At 35.9% G+C, this 22,883-nt stretch overlaps 1 protein-coding gene across 3 annotated transcripts in view; it reads left to right on the forward strand.

The window, feature by feature from the left end:
* The window catches only part of LOC309969710 (uncharacterized protein), a 40,410-nt gene that overhangs the window by 13,918 nt on the left and 3,609 nt on the right, over positions 1-22,883 (forward strand). The window contains exon 3 of one of the 3 annotated variants that reach the window (XM_082851578.1): positions 10,892-11,035. The exons of 1 other annotated variant lie outside the window; for it this stretch is intronic. In XM_082851578.1, the coding sequence (XP_082707704.1) occupies positions 10,892-10,989 (98 nt within the window). In that variant the 3' untranslated portion in view covers positions 10,990-11,035. Of the gene's footprint in view, positions 1-10,891; positions 11,281-22,883 lie in introns of those variants that run through there. One more of the 3 variants, XM_082851577.1, reaches the window with a different exon arrangement.

Raw genomic sequence — 22,883 nt, forward strand, 5'->3', positions numbered from 1 at the left:
GGGCCTGGTTTTCATCTTTAATTGCAAAGAACATACATCCCTGGAATGAGTTTGTCATTTTAATAAGAAGTACCAGAAGTGTGAATAGAATCTATCACCAGATCCACTTAGAACCCATTTATCTTTATGACTATATGTGTTATGGATCATCAGCCCATGATCATACAGACCCCCATCAACACTCATCTTCCTTATGGCAAGTGTAAAATGCAGTGTCTCTACTGGGAGATGAAATTTTTTTCCACACTTGTGAGTGATAGACTCCTATGTTCCTAAACATATTTTACCTCAACTAATTAATTCCAGCGCTGCATTAGGTAAACCTCTACTCCCCAGCTCTGTCTTTTAACCTCTACTCTGGAGTGCTCACTACCAGGTAATGACTCAGGGACAGCCCACCCCCAATCAATTCCTCCTCTCTCCCCAACTTCTTCACATTGTCTGATTCCCGACCTCCACTGTTTTTGATATATTTTACTCTCTTGGATTTAATAAATCACCACCCCCCCAAATTCTGTTGTCCAAGTCGATATAGACTTCCCCTTCCCTAGCCAGGACCCCACCTCCATTTAGCGTTTTGAAAGCCCACCAGTATGGTGTATAACCAGTACTCCCCACCAGTGCAGTCAGCGTGTCTCCATATCTCTGTTTTCACCACTTACCTTCCCCCAGAAGACCAGCAGGATTAATCTCATCATGCTTTTATTCCCATTTTACTCTGTAACTACCAAAAGTCCAAGCATTCAAGATATTTAAATACTAATTTTTATCCCCATAACCTCTTACATCTCTTGATCTGATCTAATCTCCCGTCTCTTTCCAATCTCTCACTCCCCAAATAGTTTCTGTGTATCCTTTAGAATATATAGTCTGTCATTACCAAAATTCCCAATCTTCAGTATTTTCCTTTAATGTTTCCTTTATCTTCTGACTTGAATAAAAAACTGATTTCCGGCCTTCCCTGGTGGCGCAGTGATTGAGAGTCCGCCTGCCGATGCAGGGGACACGGGTTTGTGCCCTAGTCCGGGAAGATCCCACGTGCCGCGGAGCGGCTGGGCCCGTGAGCCATGGCCGCTGAGCCTGCGCATCCGGAGCCTGTGCTCCGCAAAGGGAGAGGCCACAACAGTGGCCCGCGTACCGCCAAAAAAAAAAAAAAAAAAACTGACTTCCCCTGATGACACAGCTTTCCTTACTGTATCCTCAGAGAAGGACAACTCTGTTGTAGAGCTTAGAGACTAGATTGTCATTCTCTTCCCCCCCACAGTGCTGCTTCTAAGACATTTCTCCTAATTAAGAAAAACAAAAACAAAACAACAACAAAAAAACCAAAGCCTCAGCTTGTATGAAGTATGTGCCAACAAACTGTACTATCCTGGCTGTCATAATCATCTATTAAATCTCATTCATTTCTCCTCATTTCCTGAATGTTTTTGCTTGCAGCCTCCTATTTTTCTGTCACTATTCTTGTCATTATTTTTGGAGATTTGAAAAGTCCCATAGCTCATCTGCCCGAATCCCAATTAGGGAAAAAATCTGCTTTATGGTGATAAATCCCTCTTGATCATAATGACTTTTTAAAAATATGTTGCTGGAATCTATTTGCTAATATGAGGTAGAACTTAAGATCTTAAAAGAAATGTGCTTCTAGTTACTTTTGGGTAAATTTTCCATATCTGATTTTTGTATTAGGACTCTTCTAATTTTTTAATACATTGGAAAATAACTGATGTCTTTCTAAGGTGTATATCTTTGATTATATTTTCTATTTTCATAAAGCTACTTGTATTCTCTACTCGAAACAGGAGTAAATAATGGCTGCACATAACTAGTCAATAATCAGCCATTTTGTCCAGATTTTCAAATGTGTTGGTATAAAGCTACCATGGTATTCTTTTGTAATTAAAAAAAAACTCTCTGTTTTATAGCTAGTCCCATCACTATCATATTTGCCAAATATTGCTTATTTTATTGGTCTTTCTAAAGAACAAGCTTTTGGTTTTATTTGTCAAGTTTACTGCTTTTCTTCTCTATTTTTGACTTTTCTCTTGATTAATTTTGTCCTTCCACTCTTTGGGATTTACCTTGTTCTTTTTCTATGTCTACTGTTCATTTCCTGTAGCTTCAAGAGCCATTTTCAACAACTCAACGAGCTCTGCTGGCTGTGTCATGGACACTTCATCATATGCCATTAAAACTTAATCTCATACACTGGGTGAAGGCTCAGCAGTCTTATTTTGCTTTCAAAATTGTTCTATGGCCTTGGATCCTTCTTCTTCTAAATTAGCACTATCATCAGGGAAGATTCTAGTGGGCCTAGGATTCTAGGCTTGCCTTTCCTGCAGTTTCATAATAAAAGAAAAAACATTTCCACCCTGTTTTTGATGTTGATCGAAAATTTAGCAACACTTCTTTGCACTATATTCAAATCCCAAAATATAAGCAAGCCTTCATGCACACAGGCTCACTGAAATATTTTAAACTATGTATGACCTTGAACAATGACCTTTCCAAATACTCCACACTCTGCTTAGGTGTTCAGACTTTTTCATTCCTACAACATCTTTTACACATGGTCGATTTGTGTCATAAGTTCTTCCTCACTCCCACTTCTGAGTATATATCCAAAGGAAACATCATCATTATTAGAAGAGATATCTGTACTCCCATGTTCATTGTAGCATTATTCACAAGAGCCAAGGTATGGAAACAACCTAAGTGTCCATAGTAGATTAATGGATAAAGGAAATATGGCATATATATACACAATGGAATATTATTCAACCTTAAAAAAGAAGAAAATCCTGTCATTTAAGTCAACATGGATAAAACTGGAGGACACTATGCTAAGTGAAATAAGACAAAGACAAATAGTGCATGATGTCACTTATATGTGGACTCTAAAAAAATAATGAAATAAATCAACTCTTCCCTCCCTGGACATTTTCCTCAGCAGAATCTAGCAGCCTCTACTATGAGTCTTACCTTTTTTTTTTTTATTGTTTGTACCAGATCACAACCCCAGGGAACCTATGTATTTACCGATGTATATCTAGATTATACTTTACCATTGTTCTTTTTCTTTGCAATTCATTCCATCCACTTCTGGCATCAGAACCTCATTTTTCCTTTGGAGAAGTCCTTGTGATTCAGGTAGGCTGTGTGTCTCCTCCCTAGGCTGTGTGACTTGGGGCTGGCTAGACACAGTGTTTTATATATACTCTGTATGTCTTAAGTACTTATTTCTCTGTTTTCCGTCATTTTCCCTCCACATTTTAGTGTAGTTATTTTTTAATTGACATTTGTAATCCTTTCTTTTGTTTGACTAAAGTACTGTTCAACCGATCTTCTGAGTGCTTAATTTCAGCATTTTTAATTCTAGAAGTTTCTTTTGGTTGCATTTCACAGACAAGTTTTGCTTAAATTGTACATGTTCTCCTTTTTTAATACATTAATCATAATTTTAAATAATAGTTTCATTGAGATATAATTTACTTTCCATATTATTTAAAGTGTACCATTTAATGTGTTATGCATCTACCACCACAATCAATTTTAGAACTTTCATCCACCCCCCAAAAGAAAAAGAATCCATTATAGGTCACTCACTCCCCCATTTCTCCAAACCCTAGGCAGCCACTAATATACTTTGTCTCTACAGATTTGTCTAGACTGGACATTGCATACAAATGGAATCATACAATTACTTAGCATATTTTCAAGGTTCATCCATGTTGTAGCATGCATCAGTACTTGATTTCTTTTTATGGCTGAATAATATTCCATGGTCTAGATATTACTATGTTTCATCTATCCATTCACAGTAAATGGCCATTTGGGGTATTTCCACTTTGGGGCTCTTATGAATAATGCTGCTGTGGTTGGATTTACTGCAAGTTTTGTATGCAGGTCTAGATTTGTTTTTTAAATTAACAGACTATTTCGGAGCCGTTTCTGGTTTACAGAAAAATTAAGCAGAAAGGACAGAGTTCTCATACCTCCTTACCTCTCTACCCAGTTTCCCCTATTATTAATATCTTACATTAGCGTAATACATTTGTTATAGTTAATGAACCAATATTGACACATTATTGCTAACTAATGTCCATGGTTTACTTTAGACTTCACTCTTTGTTTTGTACATTATATGATTTTTGACAAATGTGCAATAGCCTGTATCCACCATTACAGAACCATACACAGGAGTTTCTCTGCCTTTAAAATTCCGGGCTTCACCCATCCTTTTCTCCCTCCCCACAACCTCTGGCAACCACTGATCTTTTGACTGTCTCCACACTTTTGCCTTTTCCTAAATTTCATATAGCTGCAATCATATAATATGCATGTAGCCTTTGCAGATTGGCTTTTCTTCACTTAGCAAGACGCATTTAAGCTTCTTCCATGTCTTCTCATGGCTACATAGCCTTTTCTCTTTATTGCTGAATGCTATTCCTTTGTACCGATATACCATAGTTCGTTTATGCATTCACCTATTGAAAAACATCTTGGTTGATTTCAAGTTTTGGCAATTATGAAAAAAACTGTTATAAACATCCATGTGCAGGTTTTTATGTGGATGTAACTTTTCAGTTCCTATGGGTAAATACCAAATAGCATGATTACTAGATCACTGTATGGTAAAAGTATGTTTAGTTTTGTAAGAAACTGCCAAGTATCTTCCTAGCAACAAATGAGAATTCCAGTTGTTCTGCATTGTCAACACTTTGGTATTTCAGTATTTGGATTTTAGACATTTGAATAGGTGTGTAGTGATATCTCATTATTCTAATTTAAAATTCCCTGATGACATGGAATGTGTAGCATCTTTTCATACACTTATTTGCCATGTGTCTATTTTCTTTGTTTAATCATAGTTGTTTTGTTTTTTAACCAAGGCCTATTAACTCTTGTCCTCCTGTGTCTATTTATATTTTCTTTTTTCCTTCTTTCTGTTTTTTTTTCTTTTTGAGCTTTTGATCATTTAGTCTTTTTCCTGGTATGTCCAATTATTTTTATATTAAAATTGGACTTAACTTATTTTAGGAAACTATAAAGATACCTCCACATTCAGGATGTTGTTATCGTTCTCTTGAAAAGATTTCCTTTTGCCCATGGCAGACAGTTACTATAGGGACTGGAAACCTTAGTCCATTCTCAGTTTGAGCTCATTCAAAACCGTTTTTCACTCTGTGTGAAGGTTGCTCTATTTCTGTCTTGTCCTTCCTCTACGGGTGTTGCCCTTTGGGATTACCATGTGAACGTTTAGATTCTCCCTATTTCCAACTACCCTTGTATTTGTTAGGCTTTAAATGTAATGGTTCCCCCAGCCCTGTGAGACTAAGGATACGTGTAGCTTGTCATTCCATTAGTTGTTGCCTTTAGCTTGAGCTCTTGCCGTTTGGCTTCTGTGGTTAGACTCTTTTGAACTCCTTGGCTTTTCAGCTCCTAGGTTGTATGAGTTGAATCAGCAAATGCCCCAAGGAGAAAAGCTGCACCAAATGTCAAGCTTGCGTCTGTGTTTCCCTTCTCTCCAGAACTTGGCCCACATGTCTCGGTGTCTCTCTAACATTCGGATGCTGGCGAAGAGATGTCTTCTTACTTTATCCGGGTTTTCTAAAATTTCTTTAGACTTCACCTGATCTTATGTTATTATTGAAGTATCATCTCAATTATCCCTAGGAAGAAAATTTACAATTTTATGTTTTATTTTTTTATTTTCTATATTACCTCAGTTTCTGTAGAGACCTTTTACCTGATTCTTCAGTCTATTTCCTGTGTTACCAGTAAGATGGAGATAGGTGGAGGCTAAGAATATTGGGGGGGAAATCACTGATGAATGATATGTCTCGCTCTTTTTGTTTTTCCTCTCCTTATTTACTCTGGCAGCCTACATTTGCCCTTCTTGATTTGACCCAGTTGCCCAAATACGCAACCCACTCTGGCAAAGACCTGACTTTACTCTCATAAATGTCTGCATGTTAGGATTAGCTAGATGGTGAACACCATGCCAGAGTTTTTTGTGTGACCAGTCAGAATGGCCATCATTAAAAAATCTACAAACAATAAATGCTGGAGAGGGTGTGGAGAAAAGGGAACCCTCTTGCACTGTTGGTGGGAATATACATTGATACAGCCACTATGGAGTACAGTATGGAGGTTCCCTAAAAAACTAAAAATAAAACTACCATACGACCCAGCAATCCCACTACTGGGCATATACCCTAAAAAAACCATAATTCGAAAAGAGACATGTACCACCATGTTCACTGCAGCACTATCTACAATCGCCAGGACATGGAAGCAACCTAAGTGTCCATCGACAGATGAATGATGAAGAAGATGTGGCACATATATACAATGGAATATTACTCAGCCATAAAAAGAAATGAAATTGAGTTATTTGCAGTGAGGTGGATGGGCCTAGAGACTGTCATACAGAGTGAAATAAGTCAGAAAGAGAAAAACAAATACCGTACGCTAACGCAGATATATGGAATCTAAAAAAAAATTGTTCTGAAGAACCTAGGGGCAGGACAGGAATAAAGACGCAGATGTAGAGAATGGACTTGAGGACACGGGGAGGGGGAAGGGTAAGCTGGGATGAAGTGACAGAGTGGCTTGGACATATATACACTACCAAATGTAAAATAGATACTAGTGGGAAGCAGCCACATAGCACAGGGAGATCAGCTCCGTGCTCTGTGACCACCTAGAGGGGTGGGGTAGGGAGGGTGGGAGGGAGGGAGACGCAAGAGGGAAGAGATATGGGGATATATGTATATGTATAGCTGATTCACTTTGTTATAAAGCAGAAACTAACACAGCATTGTAAAGCAATTATACTCCAATAAAGATGTTAAAAAACCAAAAAGTTAGATAGTAAAAAATTCAAAAGAATTGCCCACACTCCTCCAACAGATTCTCTAACAGTTAGCAGAACAGAATTCACACTGAATCTGGTTTATGAGTAAAAGACAAGTCAACTTTAAAGTGGTTCATAGATGACAACATTTCTTTTCTGTGTGCCTGCTTTGGAGCCATATTTCTGCTGACCACTCAAAACTTTCCTCTTGAGTATTCTGTGATATATTAGAACCAGGAATAAGGGATGTTAGTGCTGGAAGGGTCAGCCAGTGGTCTGGGATTTAATTCACATTTCCTTTCTGCACCAGGCTCTTTAAGATCATTGAATTAGCCTAAGAATTTTGAAGCTGTAGAATTCAAGACAGTGCATTACAATATGCCAATATTACTATTCTCCTGCTCTGACATTCTCCACTGATGGACAGATGAAGGAGAAGGAAGAGCAGTCACCAGTAACTGAGAGTAAATGAAACTGGAATATTATAATTCAGTATCATTTGAGTGACTGAATTGGCTGGCAGAGTGTTCTGCAGTTAAGGGTGAGGAAAGATTAATTCTGCACCTGACACCACTACTGTATTTATACAAGTCTACTGGGACAGTTGTTTACCTTGAATTGTTTTCTTCATTCATTTCAGTCAGACAGTTGTGTTGACTGATTTTCCTTTTTGATGTATGAAATGACTGACTGAATTTACCATTTAATTTCCACTAATGCACTGTAAAAAAAATACATTACTCAAATTGGATTGGAAGGTATGAAAATGTTTACCCCAGAACTAGAAAGGCCAGATAAATCATAAGAAACATTTGACCGTGAGTGTTAGAAAGCTACTGAGGTAGCCATGACCTAGAAAAGTAAAATAGAGAAAGAAATTCACTGAAGTGAGAACAATATTCTGCACATGCGTTTCTAGCCCAGTCATTTAGAAACTACTGATGAAGAGCAAAAGTCTGAGAAACCAAATGTGGCTCCTAAGAGGTAGAAAAGCCAGTAGATCTTAGGACAATGTCATAGGACTAAGGAAACCAGAGTTGGAATTGAGAAATAACAAGGCAGCTAGAATTTTAAGGACCAAAATCACAGAGAGAGTAAAGATTCAGAGAACGGAGCTGGATTCAGCAACAGTGTTCCCTTGCAGTATTTTCCATGTATAATAGGTAGACAAGACAAGATGCTAAGAAGTCAAACAAAAGCTAACTGAAGTCAAAGAAAAGACTTAGTTGGCTCATAATGCTGAAGAGACAAAATTGGGGTTCAGAACCTATGAAAGATTTGTGGCCCAATGGAAAACTAATGATATGAATTAGGACATTGGAAGTCTCTACATATGTGTGTGTGTGTGTCTGTGTGTTAGGAAGGTTGATGCAACATCTACATTGAACCTTATAAAGAAGGAAAATGAGTATGAAGTTGGTCCAGTGACTGAGGTGATCTTCCCCTCTGTTCCCTACCTAAGAATAGGAAATTCTCTCCTCAAGAAAATACAGTTGACCCTGGAACAATGTAGGGGTTAGAGACGCTGACTCCCCGTGCAGTCAAAAGTCCACATATAACTTTATGGTCGGCCCTTCTTATCTGTGGTTCTGAATCTGAGGATTCAACCAACCACAGATCGTGTAGTGCTGTATTACTTATTGAAAAAAAATCCATGCATAAGTGGATCTGTGCAGTTCAAACCCAGGTTGTTCAAAGGACAACTGTAATGTCATTCAGATTCTCTACAACTTGTCATATCCCAAGTCTGGTATTCACTGAAGAACCACCAAGACTACCAAGAAAAGGAGAATTAGAATAAAAAACAAAAAGAATCAGAATCATAGATGACCTAAACGTTCAAGTTCATACATACTTCGGTAAATATTATCAAGTTCAAGAAAATAGATGACAAGGTGAAGAATTTAACTTGACAACTAGTAACTATAAACTGATTGAAGTTGAACTGATAGAATTAAAAATTATACGAAATTTAAAACTCAGTAGTGGATTGGACACAGGTAAAGAGAGGTAAGTGAACTGGAAGATAGAGTAGTAACAATATTAAGACTAAAGCATGGGAAACGAAAAGAATAAAAAATACACACAAGCGCATTTGAGACATATCGGCCACAGTAAACATTTTTATCATATGTGTAAACTGGAGTCCAAAGAAAAAAGGAGAGAGAGATTGGGATGAAAACAATATTTCAGAAATATTAACAGCTGAGAGTTCTCTAAAACTAAAAAGAATATATGGAGCCTTAAATTCAATAAGCACTAAAAAAAAAAAGCAACAAGAACAAATACAAAGAAAACCACACCTAAGATCACCACAGTACAATTCATGAACAGCAAAGAAAAACATGACATCTTAAAAGCAGCCCGAGGAAAAAGAGAGAGATTACTTTCAAAGGAACAATAGGATTAAGATTACAGCTTACTTCTCAGCGAAACTGACTGGATATTAGAAAATAATGGAATAACATTTTTAAGTGCTAAAGAAAAGAACTGCCCATTGGGAATTCTAGAGACAGAGAAAATGTTGTTTGGAAGGAAAGATGAAATAAGGAAATTTGCAGACAAACAAAATTTAGAAAATACGTTCTCATCAGAACTGACTGAATTAAATTCTAAAGGGAGACCTGCAGGCAGAAGGAAGATTATCACAGATGAAAACAAGGACTTTATAAAGAATTGTGTATAACAGAAAGGATAAATAAGTGGATAAACCTAAGTAAAATCTAACAGCACACAAGAGTAATAATAAAATATATCAAAAATTAGAATGCATTAAAACAAATGGAAGAGGAAAAAGTAGTAAAAGAAATTTAAGATCTCAGCATTGCTTGAGAAGCAGTAAAAGAGCTAATAAGTCATGGTACACGTGTAACTGCTACTTATGTAAAAATAACAAGCTAATACAAGGGAAAATGGAATTTGAAGAAATCTCAAAGGAAGAAAGAAGAGCAAAAGGAACATAACGAGGTGGGACAAATATTAAACAAGGAGTAAACCGTCTATAAGAAAATACATTAACTGTAAATACTGAAATTAAAGGACAAGGATTATTGAAACAAACCAAAAACCTAATTCTGTGCCACCTACGAGAGACAAGAGTCAGATTGAAAATGAAAGGATTCAAAAATTATGTCATAACAACAATAAGTAAAATTGAAGAAGATTTTTTAATGTTAACATAGATTTGAAAGCAAAAAGTATCACTGGCGATAAGGCAGGATAATAAAACCCACTGTTACTTTACAAGGAATATAAGTCTAAACTTCAATGCAATATATGAAGGGAAATTCCAAAAATCTAAGTAGAAATAGAAAAATCTAAATTACCTAGATCAGTAACATAGAACCACAACAACAAATCAGCAGATTATAGAAGATCTGAATACCATCATTAAAAACTTTGGCCTAAATTTACATAAAACACTGCACCAACAATGATGGACTATATATATTATGCAGAAATTTTTAGGTGCACATGGCACATTTATAAAATTGACTATATTCTGGTTATAAAACAAGGCTCTGAATAAGCAAGAAATTTAAACCTATATAACCAATATTTTACCAAATAGTTGGATATTAAAAACATACTTCTGATCATTATGTAGGTCAAAGATAAAGTCACAATGGGAATTAGAATTTTATTAATTGAATGATAATGAAAATATGCCATAACAAAACCTGTGGGTTGCAAATAAAGCTGTGGTCACAGAGAAGTTTATGTATTCCAATTATACTCTCTAAATGTAAAACGGAAAGGAATAAAGCAACTAGAAGATAACCTATCACCCTGAGGTAGGCAGCTCCTGAACTGTACCTGGTGGGGAAGGCAGGGCAGAACTTCAGGAGGCCAGCTGAGAGCACGGTGAACACCATGTCAGGCGCAGTCTCCAAGAAAGAGAATTTAATGTACAAAGGGATGACAAATATATTTAAAAGCTAGCACCCTGACCCCTCTTAAGGATGACTTATGTTGCTGGGGAAAAAATAAGAAGTGCTCGATGTAGAAGGTGAATAGCTTTATAATTCCCAGGAGAATCTTGGTACCAGGACCACACAATGAAGAACTTGGAGTCCCCGTGGCTAATCCAGCAGAGAGAAAAGGAGAAACAGAGATGCGAGAGAAAATAAAGGGAACTCTTGGTGCAATTTGGTGCTGCTGCAGGCCCAAGTCCAGGTATGTGCTCTCTATCTCCACATCTTAAATAAAAACCACCATGTTCCTCAGTCTTTCAGGTACTTAGAATTTCTCTTTAGAACCTGAAGATGGGGTCAGGTCTCCTGTCTGCATTGCTACAGTACAAAAGAGAGGCAGGATGTTTGAAATAGTTCTCCATCTGGCAGAGGAGGCCTTGAAGCTGTGAGCCACTCGCTGCAAACCAGCAGGACATGAAGGATTCTTGAGCAGATCTGAAGCTACTGGGAGGCCTTTGAGGAGTTAAATCCCATAGTAAATGTCCCCTTCTCCCTCTCTGTCCAATCTTCCTCCACTCCCGTGGGGGCCCAAAGGGGTTAAATGAGCACTCTGATGTAATCAATATAGCAAATTACTGGTATCTTCTATGGATTATTGAGATCATAAATGCCCTATATACAGTATTATGTAGAAAGCAAGAGAGTTGATATAATACTTATATAAAACCGTGAAGGTGGAACTATCGTCCTTGGTCCTTACCATATAAACATACACACATAGACACACACACACTTAATGGAGATTGAAAATTTATTTATTATTTTCCAAACCAATAGATGCACACCTAAATCTCCAATGGTAATGTCTATGATAAGCTTTTTTAGTCAGGGTATCATATGTAGACATAGCAGTTTCAATTCAAAATCAGGCTGCCACCTGTTAAATATACAGGAGTCCATGTTTATGTGCCATGATCCATCACTGTTGTGCTAAAGCCATGTAAGCAAATTAAATGGGGATATCTAGGAATCACAACTACTACATTTTTCATATCTTTGACAGTAATACATACCTCTTCAATAATTCCAGAAATGCAGTATTGCTGTTGATTTCAAGCTTGTTGGAATGGGAGACAAGTTCAGTTCAGTTTCATTTGGCTTTCCTACACAAATTTGAAAAGCAAGACAAGGGGTGTTCTATCACTAACTGTGTTTTTTCCACTTATATATCAGGAATGGGATAAATATCCACAAATTTCATTATGAACCGGTGAGCACACTGTGAGTTGGGCTTGGGTCAGAACTCAGCTTATCACCTGACCTCCATATCTCTCATGCTAACAACTTGAGAGGGTATCATTTCTGTTTAATAGATGTTATTGATACCTCAGACCACTTATCTAGATGTTTTTGAAGTGTCTGAATGTTAACCCAGGTCAGTGTCAGATTCAATAATTCAGTTGCTGATTCAAGACTCTTATAAGATACACATATGCATGTGCACGTGCACACACACACACACATCCATTCATCCATCTATCTGTCATCTACCTATCTATATCTATAAATATTTTTTCACATAGCATTAAGTGAAAGAAGTGTGAGAACATTTCCCAGTTTGTGGATTTTCAATTTTCCCTTGTGAAGACTGAGTTGCTATATTTATAGAAGCTTGAGAAGCTGGAGTTACTAGGTCTTAATGATTCATACATTTTATCATAGTAAATATCTTTTAATCCCTGATAGTATTTTTGACTTCTTTTTCTGATATTATTATAACTAAATCCATTTCTTTTTGATCAGTATTCTCCCCTTAGATTCTTTCTGTCACTTATACTTCAGACTTTCTATGTCCTGTTAAATTGGGTATGTCATAAATAAATAATAATTGTCTATTTAGCTAAATTAAATCTTACGTTTAATGTATTTATTGTGATTTTAATTAGCCCTTCAAATTCTTGGGTTTTGCATCTGTGGATTCAATCAACTTGGATTGAAACTTCCATTCATTTTACTACTACATTTTATATGAGGGACTTGAGCATCAGCAGATTTTGGTATATGCAGGGGCTCCTGGACCAATCCCCCTCAGATACCAAGGGATGACTGTAATCTTCTGCTGTTGGATAAGTATTTTATAAATGTCAATTTGATACAGTTGATAATGATGGTGGTTCAGTTCAACTGTATGCTCACTGATTTTCTGTAAGCAGAATCTGTCAAGTACTGATAGAGGTCTGTTGAGGTCTCCAACTATAATAATAGAGTTGTTTATTTCATCTTGCCATTCTATCTGTTTTTGCCTCACTTATTTTGGTACTTTGCTGTTATGCACATACACATTAAGGATTAAGTCTTCTTAGAAAATTGACCCCCTTATCGTTATGTAATGCCTCTCTCTATCCCTGATAATTTTCCTTGTTTGAAGTCTGCTTTGCCTGACATTAATATAGCTACTCCAGCTTTCCCTTCATTAGTGTTACTGTGGTATAGTTTTCTTCATCACTTTACTTATAATCTATGTCTTTCTTTTTAAAGTGGGTTTCTTGCAGACAACATATAGTCAGTTGTTTTTTTAATCCCCTCTGTCATTTTCTGTTTTTAATTTTTATAGTTGCATTTAATCCATTCACATTTAAAGTGATTATGTGTATAGTTGGATTAATCTCTCCCCTTTCTGTACTGTTCTCTATTCATTGCACTTCTTATTTCTTATTTTTTAATATTCTACCCTTTTCTGCCTTATCTGGTTTAATTAGGCATTTTATATGATTCTGTTTTCTCTCATTTCTTAACAAATCAGTTATACTTCTTTTTAAAAAATGATTTTAGTGGTTGCCCTAAGGATGGCAACATGTATTTACAACATGTATTTACAAGTCCACTTCTAAATAGGTCTATATTATTTTATGAGTGTGTAGGTACCTTAAAATATTTCGTATTCATCCCTTCTAACATTGATGTCACTCATTTCACTTATCAATAAGCTATACTCATCCAATATATTGTTGCTGTTGTTAGTTTGAACACTTATGTTAAATCAAGTAAGAAAAAGAAAAAGAAAAGGGTTTATTTTACCTTTATGTGTTCCCTCTCTAATGCCCTTCATTTCTTTACATAGATCTCAGTTTCTAACCTGCATCATTTTCTTTCTCTAAACTTTAAAAAAATTAAACTTCTTTAAACATTTTTTGAAAGGCAGATCTACTGGTGAAAAATTCCTCATTTTTGTTCATTTGAGAAAGTCTTCATTTCTCCTTCATTTTTGAGGAACAATTTTCCTTAATACAGAATTCTAGCTTGGTGATTCCTTTATTTCAACATTTTAAATACTTCTCTCCACTCTCTTTTTGCTTGCATTGTTGATGACAAGAAGTCTGCTATAAATCTTATACTTCTTTCTTCATAGGTAAGGTGTTGTTTTTCTGTGTGTGTGTTTCAAGACTTTTTCTTTGATTTTCTGTAGTTTGAACACAACATGCCAGGTGAAAGTTTTTTTATTATTTATCCCACTTGGACTCCTCTGAGTCCTTGATCTATGGTTTGGTGTCTGTCATTATTTTTGAAAAATTCTTAGCTATTTTCACCTCACAAATTATTTCAGTATTGTGAACTGAAATCCCATGTTTTTTATTACCAATTCATACTCTCCTCTAATAAGCCATTCATCATAGAAGACCTGCCACCTTACACTTCCTCTAGATCCACCTCTGCTGAGACCACTGCATCAAAGTGAGAACTAATCTCAAACTGATTTTTCCAATTTTCTCTTTGCACAGTGCTGAGTAGTGGGAACTTTAATTGTAACTGATCAACTTTTGTCTTTTATATAGTGTGCAGAATATTTGCACAAAACATAAATAACGTGTGTATATATATATATGTGCATGTATATGTTATATATGTGTGTGTGTGTGTGTGTGTGTGTATATATATATATATATATATATATATATATAAATGTTATGATTCCTTGCTTGGAAGGATGGAATCTAGGGCAACAAGAAAAGGGGGAGTGATACATGGTCTTCCTCTTAACTTTACCTTTTTTTCTCTCCTTTTCTTTTTTTACCTAAGTTATTTATTTAATTCATCTCCTGCTACAAGAAAAGTGATGGAAAATCAGTCTACTGATCATCATTTGATGCAAATAAACAACATGGGCTTAAGGTCCTATACATTTTACTGGTCCATGTGCAAGAATAGTCCAGATCTGAGCTGTGGTCCATGATGTAGAACAATGGTCCAGGTTTTCTTTATTCATCTTCATTGCAGGTCAGAAGTGGCTTCAAATGAGGGTTATGGAATAAAGAATGGTTACCATATCTCTAGGAAAAGTGCTTGGACCTGACGCAGAGATGGGGATAGACAAAAACTTGGGTTCTTATGTTTTCTCTGGTGCAAACAGGAAGGCATTCAGCAAGCTGACTCCCACCCTGGGGAACATGACAAAGTAAATAGGGGCCTTCCAAGTGTGAGCTAAGCCCTCCTTGCTTGAGGCACCTCTAGACATGGGAAGCCCCAGATGTTGTTGGGACATACCTAGAACCCCAGAAACCCACAGTCTAACCACCACTCCATTTTCGACCTGATTCAAAGCTATCATTGCCTCTTTATTATTCTAGAGACTATAAAGAAATTATTATTCCTGATTAAAAACAGAATTATCAAATTTAAAATCATTGTGATAGCAGTAAGCAGCAAGTTATATTCCTTAGAAAATCAATGCAATGAAATACATACTCGGCATACATACATACTCAATTTTTCTCAGAATTCAGAAGAAAATAATAGAAACTAGGTGTGATGAGAAAATAGTTAAGTGAAAGAAGGTGGAAAATAAAATCCAATCTACAGAAAATTGTAACTTCATGAAACAGTCACTTTTACAAATTACAAGATTTTTTTTAATCCAGAAAGTGACATAGTTATTTATCAGTTACTAGTTTCAGATTCCTTTCAACATTTCTGAAGACACAAGTCAAGATGAAGCTGATAATTGCCCAACATTTGATCTGATAAAAACATAATGCTGCAAACGAAGGAGAACTTTCCTCTGGTGAATGGTGGACTGAGGGGGGAAAAATGAAGCACGTTTTCACCTCATGGAACTGAGAATGCATGAAGAAACGTTGATAAAATATTTGATTAACTTAACCACAGATGTTCACAAACTGAGTTTTAAATAGATATTTATGGTTTTCCAAAGCAACCGAAGCAGCAGCCCATCTTCTAGGGATCAGCTAGTGAGTATCAAAATTATTTAATACACTCTATCCCCTAATGTCAAAAGTGAATACTCTCAAGTGCTTGGCATTCTGTAGAATAGTGGTTAAGGAGAAACTTGAAATGTGTTTTCTCTTGTCCAGCAAGTTAACATTTTCTGTTAGGTTTCTGTTTTCTCTCGAAGGACCTACTCTTCTCTTGATGGTAAGTTATTCTCTTTAAGGACACGCTGTCCCCCTGCCCGTCCCCTCAACTACAGTAGTATGCTTTATTCAGAGATTTCTGTAGGGCACAAATATCATGATATGATAATGTAAAATACATATGTACATTTTAGTTAGCAGATGGTCTCCTTATATAGATTTTAAAATACAAATCAAAATAAAATTCAGATGGAATAAGGACTTAAATATATAGAGCATAAAATTACTGAAATAATACAGGAGATAACAAACTCTGAGCTACACAATAAAAGCAGACATAATGATTTGGTTAAACACCAAAAGCTTCAAAAAGTTTAAACAAATCTCAAAATAGAGAAATAACTTCTGCAATGCAAAATAATCAATATGGGGCAAGAGATTTCATTAAAAAATAAAGGTAAATATTATATTGAATAAATGCCAGGAAGAAGAAATTCAGGAAAGCAAATATAAAAAATGTGATAAATACAATGAAATGCTCAAACTAACCAGTGTTCAACAAAACAAAATTTAAAATAAAAATAATATGAATGTTTTGTCTATATGTTTAATTCATGAAATTTGTTAAATGTAAACTATTCAAATTGATGGAAATATAAACATTGGACTAATATTCTGTATTGTTTTGGATTTTGCTTTCTATTTGATGGTAAGATTTAGAGACTTTTTCATGTCTGTTTATAGATTTATAACTTTTTCAAAATACCTTCATAGCACATATTCTGGATTCTTCATAATTTATTTGTCATTCTTATGGGGATTTCGAATTGTCCTCACTTGGTTGCTATGCCAGCAATTCTATACGAAAAAACCTTATCCATACAATTTGGTTTCGATGTGTTTTCTTAGCACTCATTAATTCTCCTGAAGAAACCTGCTCCTTTTCCCAAACTTTAATTCAGGAAACACAAGGATAGTCACCTAATTTTAGAACTTTGTTTTGTGTTATTGAGGTCTGTATTGTTAATCTTATGATCTCACGGTTCTTCCTCAGTTTGGTCATATTTCCTTATGCTAACAAAATCTTCTTTTGAGAGGTAAAAAAATATTTTTTATTCTTACTGAAGATGCACTTAAAATATTTTTCATTAACTTTTGTTGTTGGCACCAAATTACTGAGAAAAGGGCAAAAGAAACAACTTTATTCAGCCATATATAATTACAAATCAGTTTGTTGATATTTAGTAATATTGGTTCTTATTATCCTAAATTAAAATTTAGTATATTTACAGACGCTCAGAAACACTAGGAAGTTAAAATTACATATTATTTCTTTGCTCTTGAAATTACATTTGATAAACTTTTGTATTTTCTTAAGGAACAATCTGTGTCTTCAGCACTTTTTGATGTAGCATTACATTAAGAACATTTTCCATGTTATTAAATATTTTTTGAAAGCATGTTAATACCTACAAAACATTCCATCTTATGCAAGTACCACATAATTTATCTGTGCCTTTATTACTTGATATTAAATGTGTTTCTAATTTCTTCTATCCCCTAACATTCTATAATAAGCATTCTTGCACATTAATCCTTGTTAATTACTTTATTTCTTTAAAATAATTATTATAATGCTATATAAGTAAAGTATGCTGTGGGCACTCAAAACCATAGAGAAAACAGTACATCTAAATGTATTAGTGTTTAAGAATCATAACACATCGAGGGGGATTTTAAGTGAATGAACCTAGTGATTAAGAACATAAAACTTGAGACAGCCAGATATTATGTGCTCCCTAATGTGAAGAAATAAGAAGTGTAGCACATCAACTATGAAGAACTCTTACCAATCAAATCTGAATCAAAACTGTAGGTCCCGATCACTAATTTGTTAAAAAAGAAAAACATGAAAATCGGAGAAATATGTTAAAAATAAAACAGGAATATACACAGAAAAATGCAAAATTTTGTTAACTCTACAAGGCAAATGACCACCCACAAGGAAGAATAAACTTCATGGAAAAAAGAGAGAGGGACAACATATAGATTTAAAGACAAGAGAATAATCAACCAAGCTATCAATATTCTGAGCCCTGTTGGGATTCTGATTTCAATAAAACAACTTTGGAAATAAATTATGATACATCATGCAGATATATACACTGACTAGATTTTTTAATATTAAGGGTTTATTGTTAAATTTGTGGGTGGATAGCTGGAAAAGCTTTTGTCTTATTTTGTATTTTTTTAGTCCTTATGCTATTTTTTCCCCGATGAAATGTTATGTTTAGGATTTTCACGTATACTATTCAGGGGTTAAAGTAACTCTGAAGTAATCCTAAAGTAACCTTAAAGTAATCGTGTTTTGGGCAGAGCCAAAACACGATTGGACATATGTTGATAATTATTGATCTTCTCTATATTTACATATTTTTTGAGAATTTAAAATGCCACAAAAGGGAGCAACAGGAAATGAGTTTACTATTTCGGTGGGGAATAGATAATACAGTCTTGTTATATATATATATGGTTTATCCTGAAGAGATTAGGGAAAGGAAGTGATATGATGGGATTCACAAGTGAGAGTGCACTCTTATGAACATGGACATGAATTCATCCAGGAGCAAGGAGACCATTAATACCTTCCTCAATTTCTATAATTCCAGTCCCCTCTCTGTCACACTCTTATGGGCTATAATTTCTCTACAGAATGATAAAGAAAATAAGAATGAATTAAAAATGAGATGTGAAAGCCAAAGGGACACCTTGGTAGAGGCAAAGAAGCCCTCGTTTTGCAGCAGGAGTGCAGAGAAAGCCAAACATGAGGCCTGAGATTTATTAGTCTGTGCGACTAACTTCAAAGGAGGTTAAACTTGGCAGATTTGTTATACGAAGGGCATTGCCCCCATTGGGAAAATCTGAAGCTTTAACACACAGAATCTAGACATGCGGATGATTGCTCCTGAAGATTTTGATTTCTCTGACTCTTCTGAACCTTCTAAGCCTGCAGAAGTGTTCCATTCCTTTTTGCTAAGAGCAGTCATCTCAATAATCCTGAAAGGCAGCCGATATACCACTCAAGATCTGCCCTCACTTTCCCTCCTGGCCACTTGGCTTATACCTAGGTTTTAAGTCACAATATCAAGCAACTGAGGATGCACTTGGCTTCATAAACAAGGTACTGTAAGTTAAAGATGCTGCAAATCTATCTGACATGTATCAGTAGCCATCTGGGATGTATGAGTGGCACTGTGTTAGAAGATTCTTTATCAAAGGGACTGGAACATAGAATTGGAAAAGGAAGAATTTATTCACCTGAGAATATTCTTTGGAGATAAAGAATTTAGTGTCCTGGAAAGAACCTCAGGAGATTGTACAAACTAATAAGGTGGCTCCCAGTACATAGCATGGTACACACAGTGGCCAAGCTGAGCAAAACTGAAATGCATGAACTGCAATGTCAGATGATGGATAAAGAAATTAAAAAGTTCAGAGAAGTAGACATGCTAGAATGGATGTAATATGTACAGTCAGAAGATAAGCATGATGGTTATGTTCCTTGGGAAGGCCCAAGGACACAAAATTTATCAAGGCCATATGAATGGCCTGGTGAGACAGAAAGCAGCATCATTAAAAAGCTCAGGGGCTTCCCTGGTGGCGCAGTGGTTGAGAGTCTGCCTGCTGATGCAGGGGACGCGGGTTCGTGCCCCGGTCTGGGAGGATCCCACATGCCGTGGAGCAGCTGGGCCCGTGAGCCATGGCCGCTGGGCCTGTGTGTCCGGAGCCTGTGCTCCGCAACGGGAGAGGCCCGTGTACAGAAAAAAAAAAAAATTCAGTAGTGTCTCTACTTTTCATTTTAGGGCTGGAGATAGAAAATACTGTTACAGAATTTAGCTAGCTGAAAACAATGTCCATGAATGGACTTTAAAATAGTAGAGTCTAGGTGGCAGCAGTTAACTGTCAGTAACCAGGTGGTACTTAACCACATATGTTGTGATCACTAGCAAAGTTGGAGTAATAGCCCTGGGAACCAGATACACAGGGACTTACAAGGATGGTTAATAGAATATGACCTCCCTAGGGGCAAAATAGATTGGTGGCTGACAAAGTCACTACTCAGCTTGAACCAGCAGAAGAAATCAAGGTTTGGTGAGTGGGCGTCTGAGGATAGCCACCCTAATAAATATGTCATGATTCCTTGCATAGGTTTCAGACTGGGGACCATTGTTCAAAATCAGAGCCCACTAAACAGTGGTTCCAAGTGGAACAATTGCTGTACCATAGCATGTATACAAAGCAATGATTTGCTGCATTTTTCCCCAAGAAAATTATGGCCATTTACTCACTTGACTATAAATTGGGAGATGGGGATTACTCATATTTTTAGCACTGTTGGTATAGGTTATAGGGTTTCTGTGATATTGAACTACGAATACTTTGAAACATTATTGTGGCCTTCCTATATGTATGGGGGCATATGGGAGACAGGTAATAAATCACTTACATAGACCACCTGATGGTCATTTCCCTGGACCCTGAATGTTTAATTGGTATTAACATACTTGGAAGTTAGTACAACCTCCAGATTGGGTCCTTGGTTGTAGATAACTACCAAAATAGGGAAAGCCACATGGAAGCCTCTGAAACTGTTCCTGTCATGAGAAAGTAAGTAAAAATATATAAATAAAAATATATAAATAAAAAATAAAAATAAAAATATATGTATTATATAGAGTTTAGGAGATTTATATCAGCCATGAGTTTCTAACAAATGCAAGGATGGTGGTCCTTATCACATCCCCAGTTAAGTTACCTAGCAATGATCTTGCAAAAACCAGATGGATCCTGGAAGGTGACTGTAGACCGCTGCAAGCTCAGCCCAGTAGTTGCCCTGCTTGAAGTTGCCATGATGGATGTGGTAACTTTGTTAGAACAGATAGAGCCTCAGGTTCTGGTATATGGACATTGTTTTGGCATATGCATTCTTTTCTATTTCAGTAAGAAAAGAGGATCAGGGAGAGTTTTTGCTCACTTCAAATGTGTAATAAACACTTGCAAATTTTGCTGTTGAGCTGTAATTCCTTTTCCTCTGCTCTAATGTAATCCAAAGGGATCTCGGACTATCTAAACATTGCAGAGCGCAGCACATGAATCCATTGCTTTCAGGATAGCATGTTAATCTCTTCAAATAGTTAGTACTATGAAGGCCTTCATGAGACCCTGTTTAGAGGATGGAGTGGTCATGATGGCAGAGAGAGAGACCAACAGCATGGATTCTCACTAACTAAGGCTAATCTAGCTACTGCTACTGCCAAATGTCCAACCTGTAAGAAAAAGAGACCAAAACCAAGCTCCAAAATTACATAATTTCTTGAGATTTACTATCTACCTGGTAACAAGTTAACTATTTTGAATAGCTTCCATCCTGAGAATATCACTGGTCTTGTCACTAGAATAAATTATTATTATATATTTCTGCCAGTGTATATGGGTTTCAAAAACATTCCTGTTCTGCTAATTGTTTTTCAAAGAAATGAGTTTTATGGAAGGTGTGATGGTTTATTTTATGCGTCAACTTGACTGGGCCACAGGGTGGCCAGATATTTGGTCAAACATTACTCTGGGTGTATCTGTGAGGATGTTTCTTTTTTTGTTTGTTTGGTTTTTTTCTTTTTAACATCTTTATTGGAGTATAATTACTTACAAAGGTGCGTTAGTTTCTCCTTTGGAAAGCTCCTTAACATTGATCTTGGCAATGATTTTTTGGATTTGACACCAAAAACACAAGCAACAAAAGCAGAAATCAACAAGTGGGACTATATCAAACCAAAAAGCTTCTTCACAGCTAAAGAAGCAATCAACAAAATGAAAAGGCTACCTACAGAATGGGAGAAAATTTTTGCAAACCATATACAGAGTAAAGGGTTAATGTCCAAAATATATAAGGAACTCATACAACTCAATACAAAATAATCCAACTAAAAAATGGGTAGAAGAACTAAGTAGACATTTTCCTAAGAAGACACCCAAGTGGCCAACAGGTACATGAAAAGATGCTCAACATTCAATCTGGAACAATTCTTGAGTGTACAAATCCTTCACCTCCTTGATCAAACTTATTACCAAGTATTTTATTCTTTTTAATGCAATTGTAAATGAGATCGTTTTCTTAATTTCTTTCTGATAGGTATTATTAGTGTATAGAAACACAACTGACCTTTGTATATTGATTTTGTATCTTGCAACTTTACTGAAACTGTTTATTAGTTATAACAGTCTTTTGGTGAAGTCTATTATAAATATTATATCATCTGCAAGCAGAGACAATTTAAATTATTATTTTCTGATTTGAATGCTTTTTATTTCTTTTTCTTGACTAATTGCTCTGACTAGGACTGCCAGTATTGTGTTAAATAATAGTGAGAACAGGCATTCTTGTCATGTTCCTGATCTTAGAGCAATAGCTTTCAGCTTTTCATCACTCATTATGATGTTAGCTGTGGGCTTGTTATATAGGGCCTTTATTATGTTGAGATAAATTTCTTCTATATCCACTTTGTTAAGAATTTTTTATTAGGAAAAGATGTTGAATTTGTCAAATGCTTTTTCTGCATCTATCAAGATAATCACAGGATTTTATCCTTTATTTTGTAATGTGGTGAATCACATTGATTAATTTGCAAGTGTTGACCCATCCTTGCATCCCAGAAGCAAAGCCCACTTGATCATGGTGTATGA

The sequence above is a fragment of the Leucopleurus acutus genome, assembly GCF_964270905.1.
Source record: "Leucopleurus acutus genome assembly, chromosome: 12".
Lineage (NCBI taxonomy): Eukaryota > Metazoa > Chordata > Mammalia > Artiodactyla > Delphinidae > Leucopleurus > Leucopleurus acutus.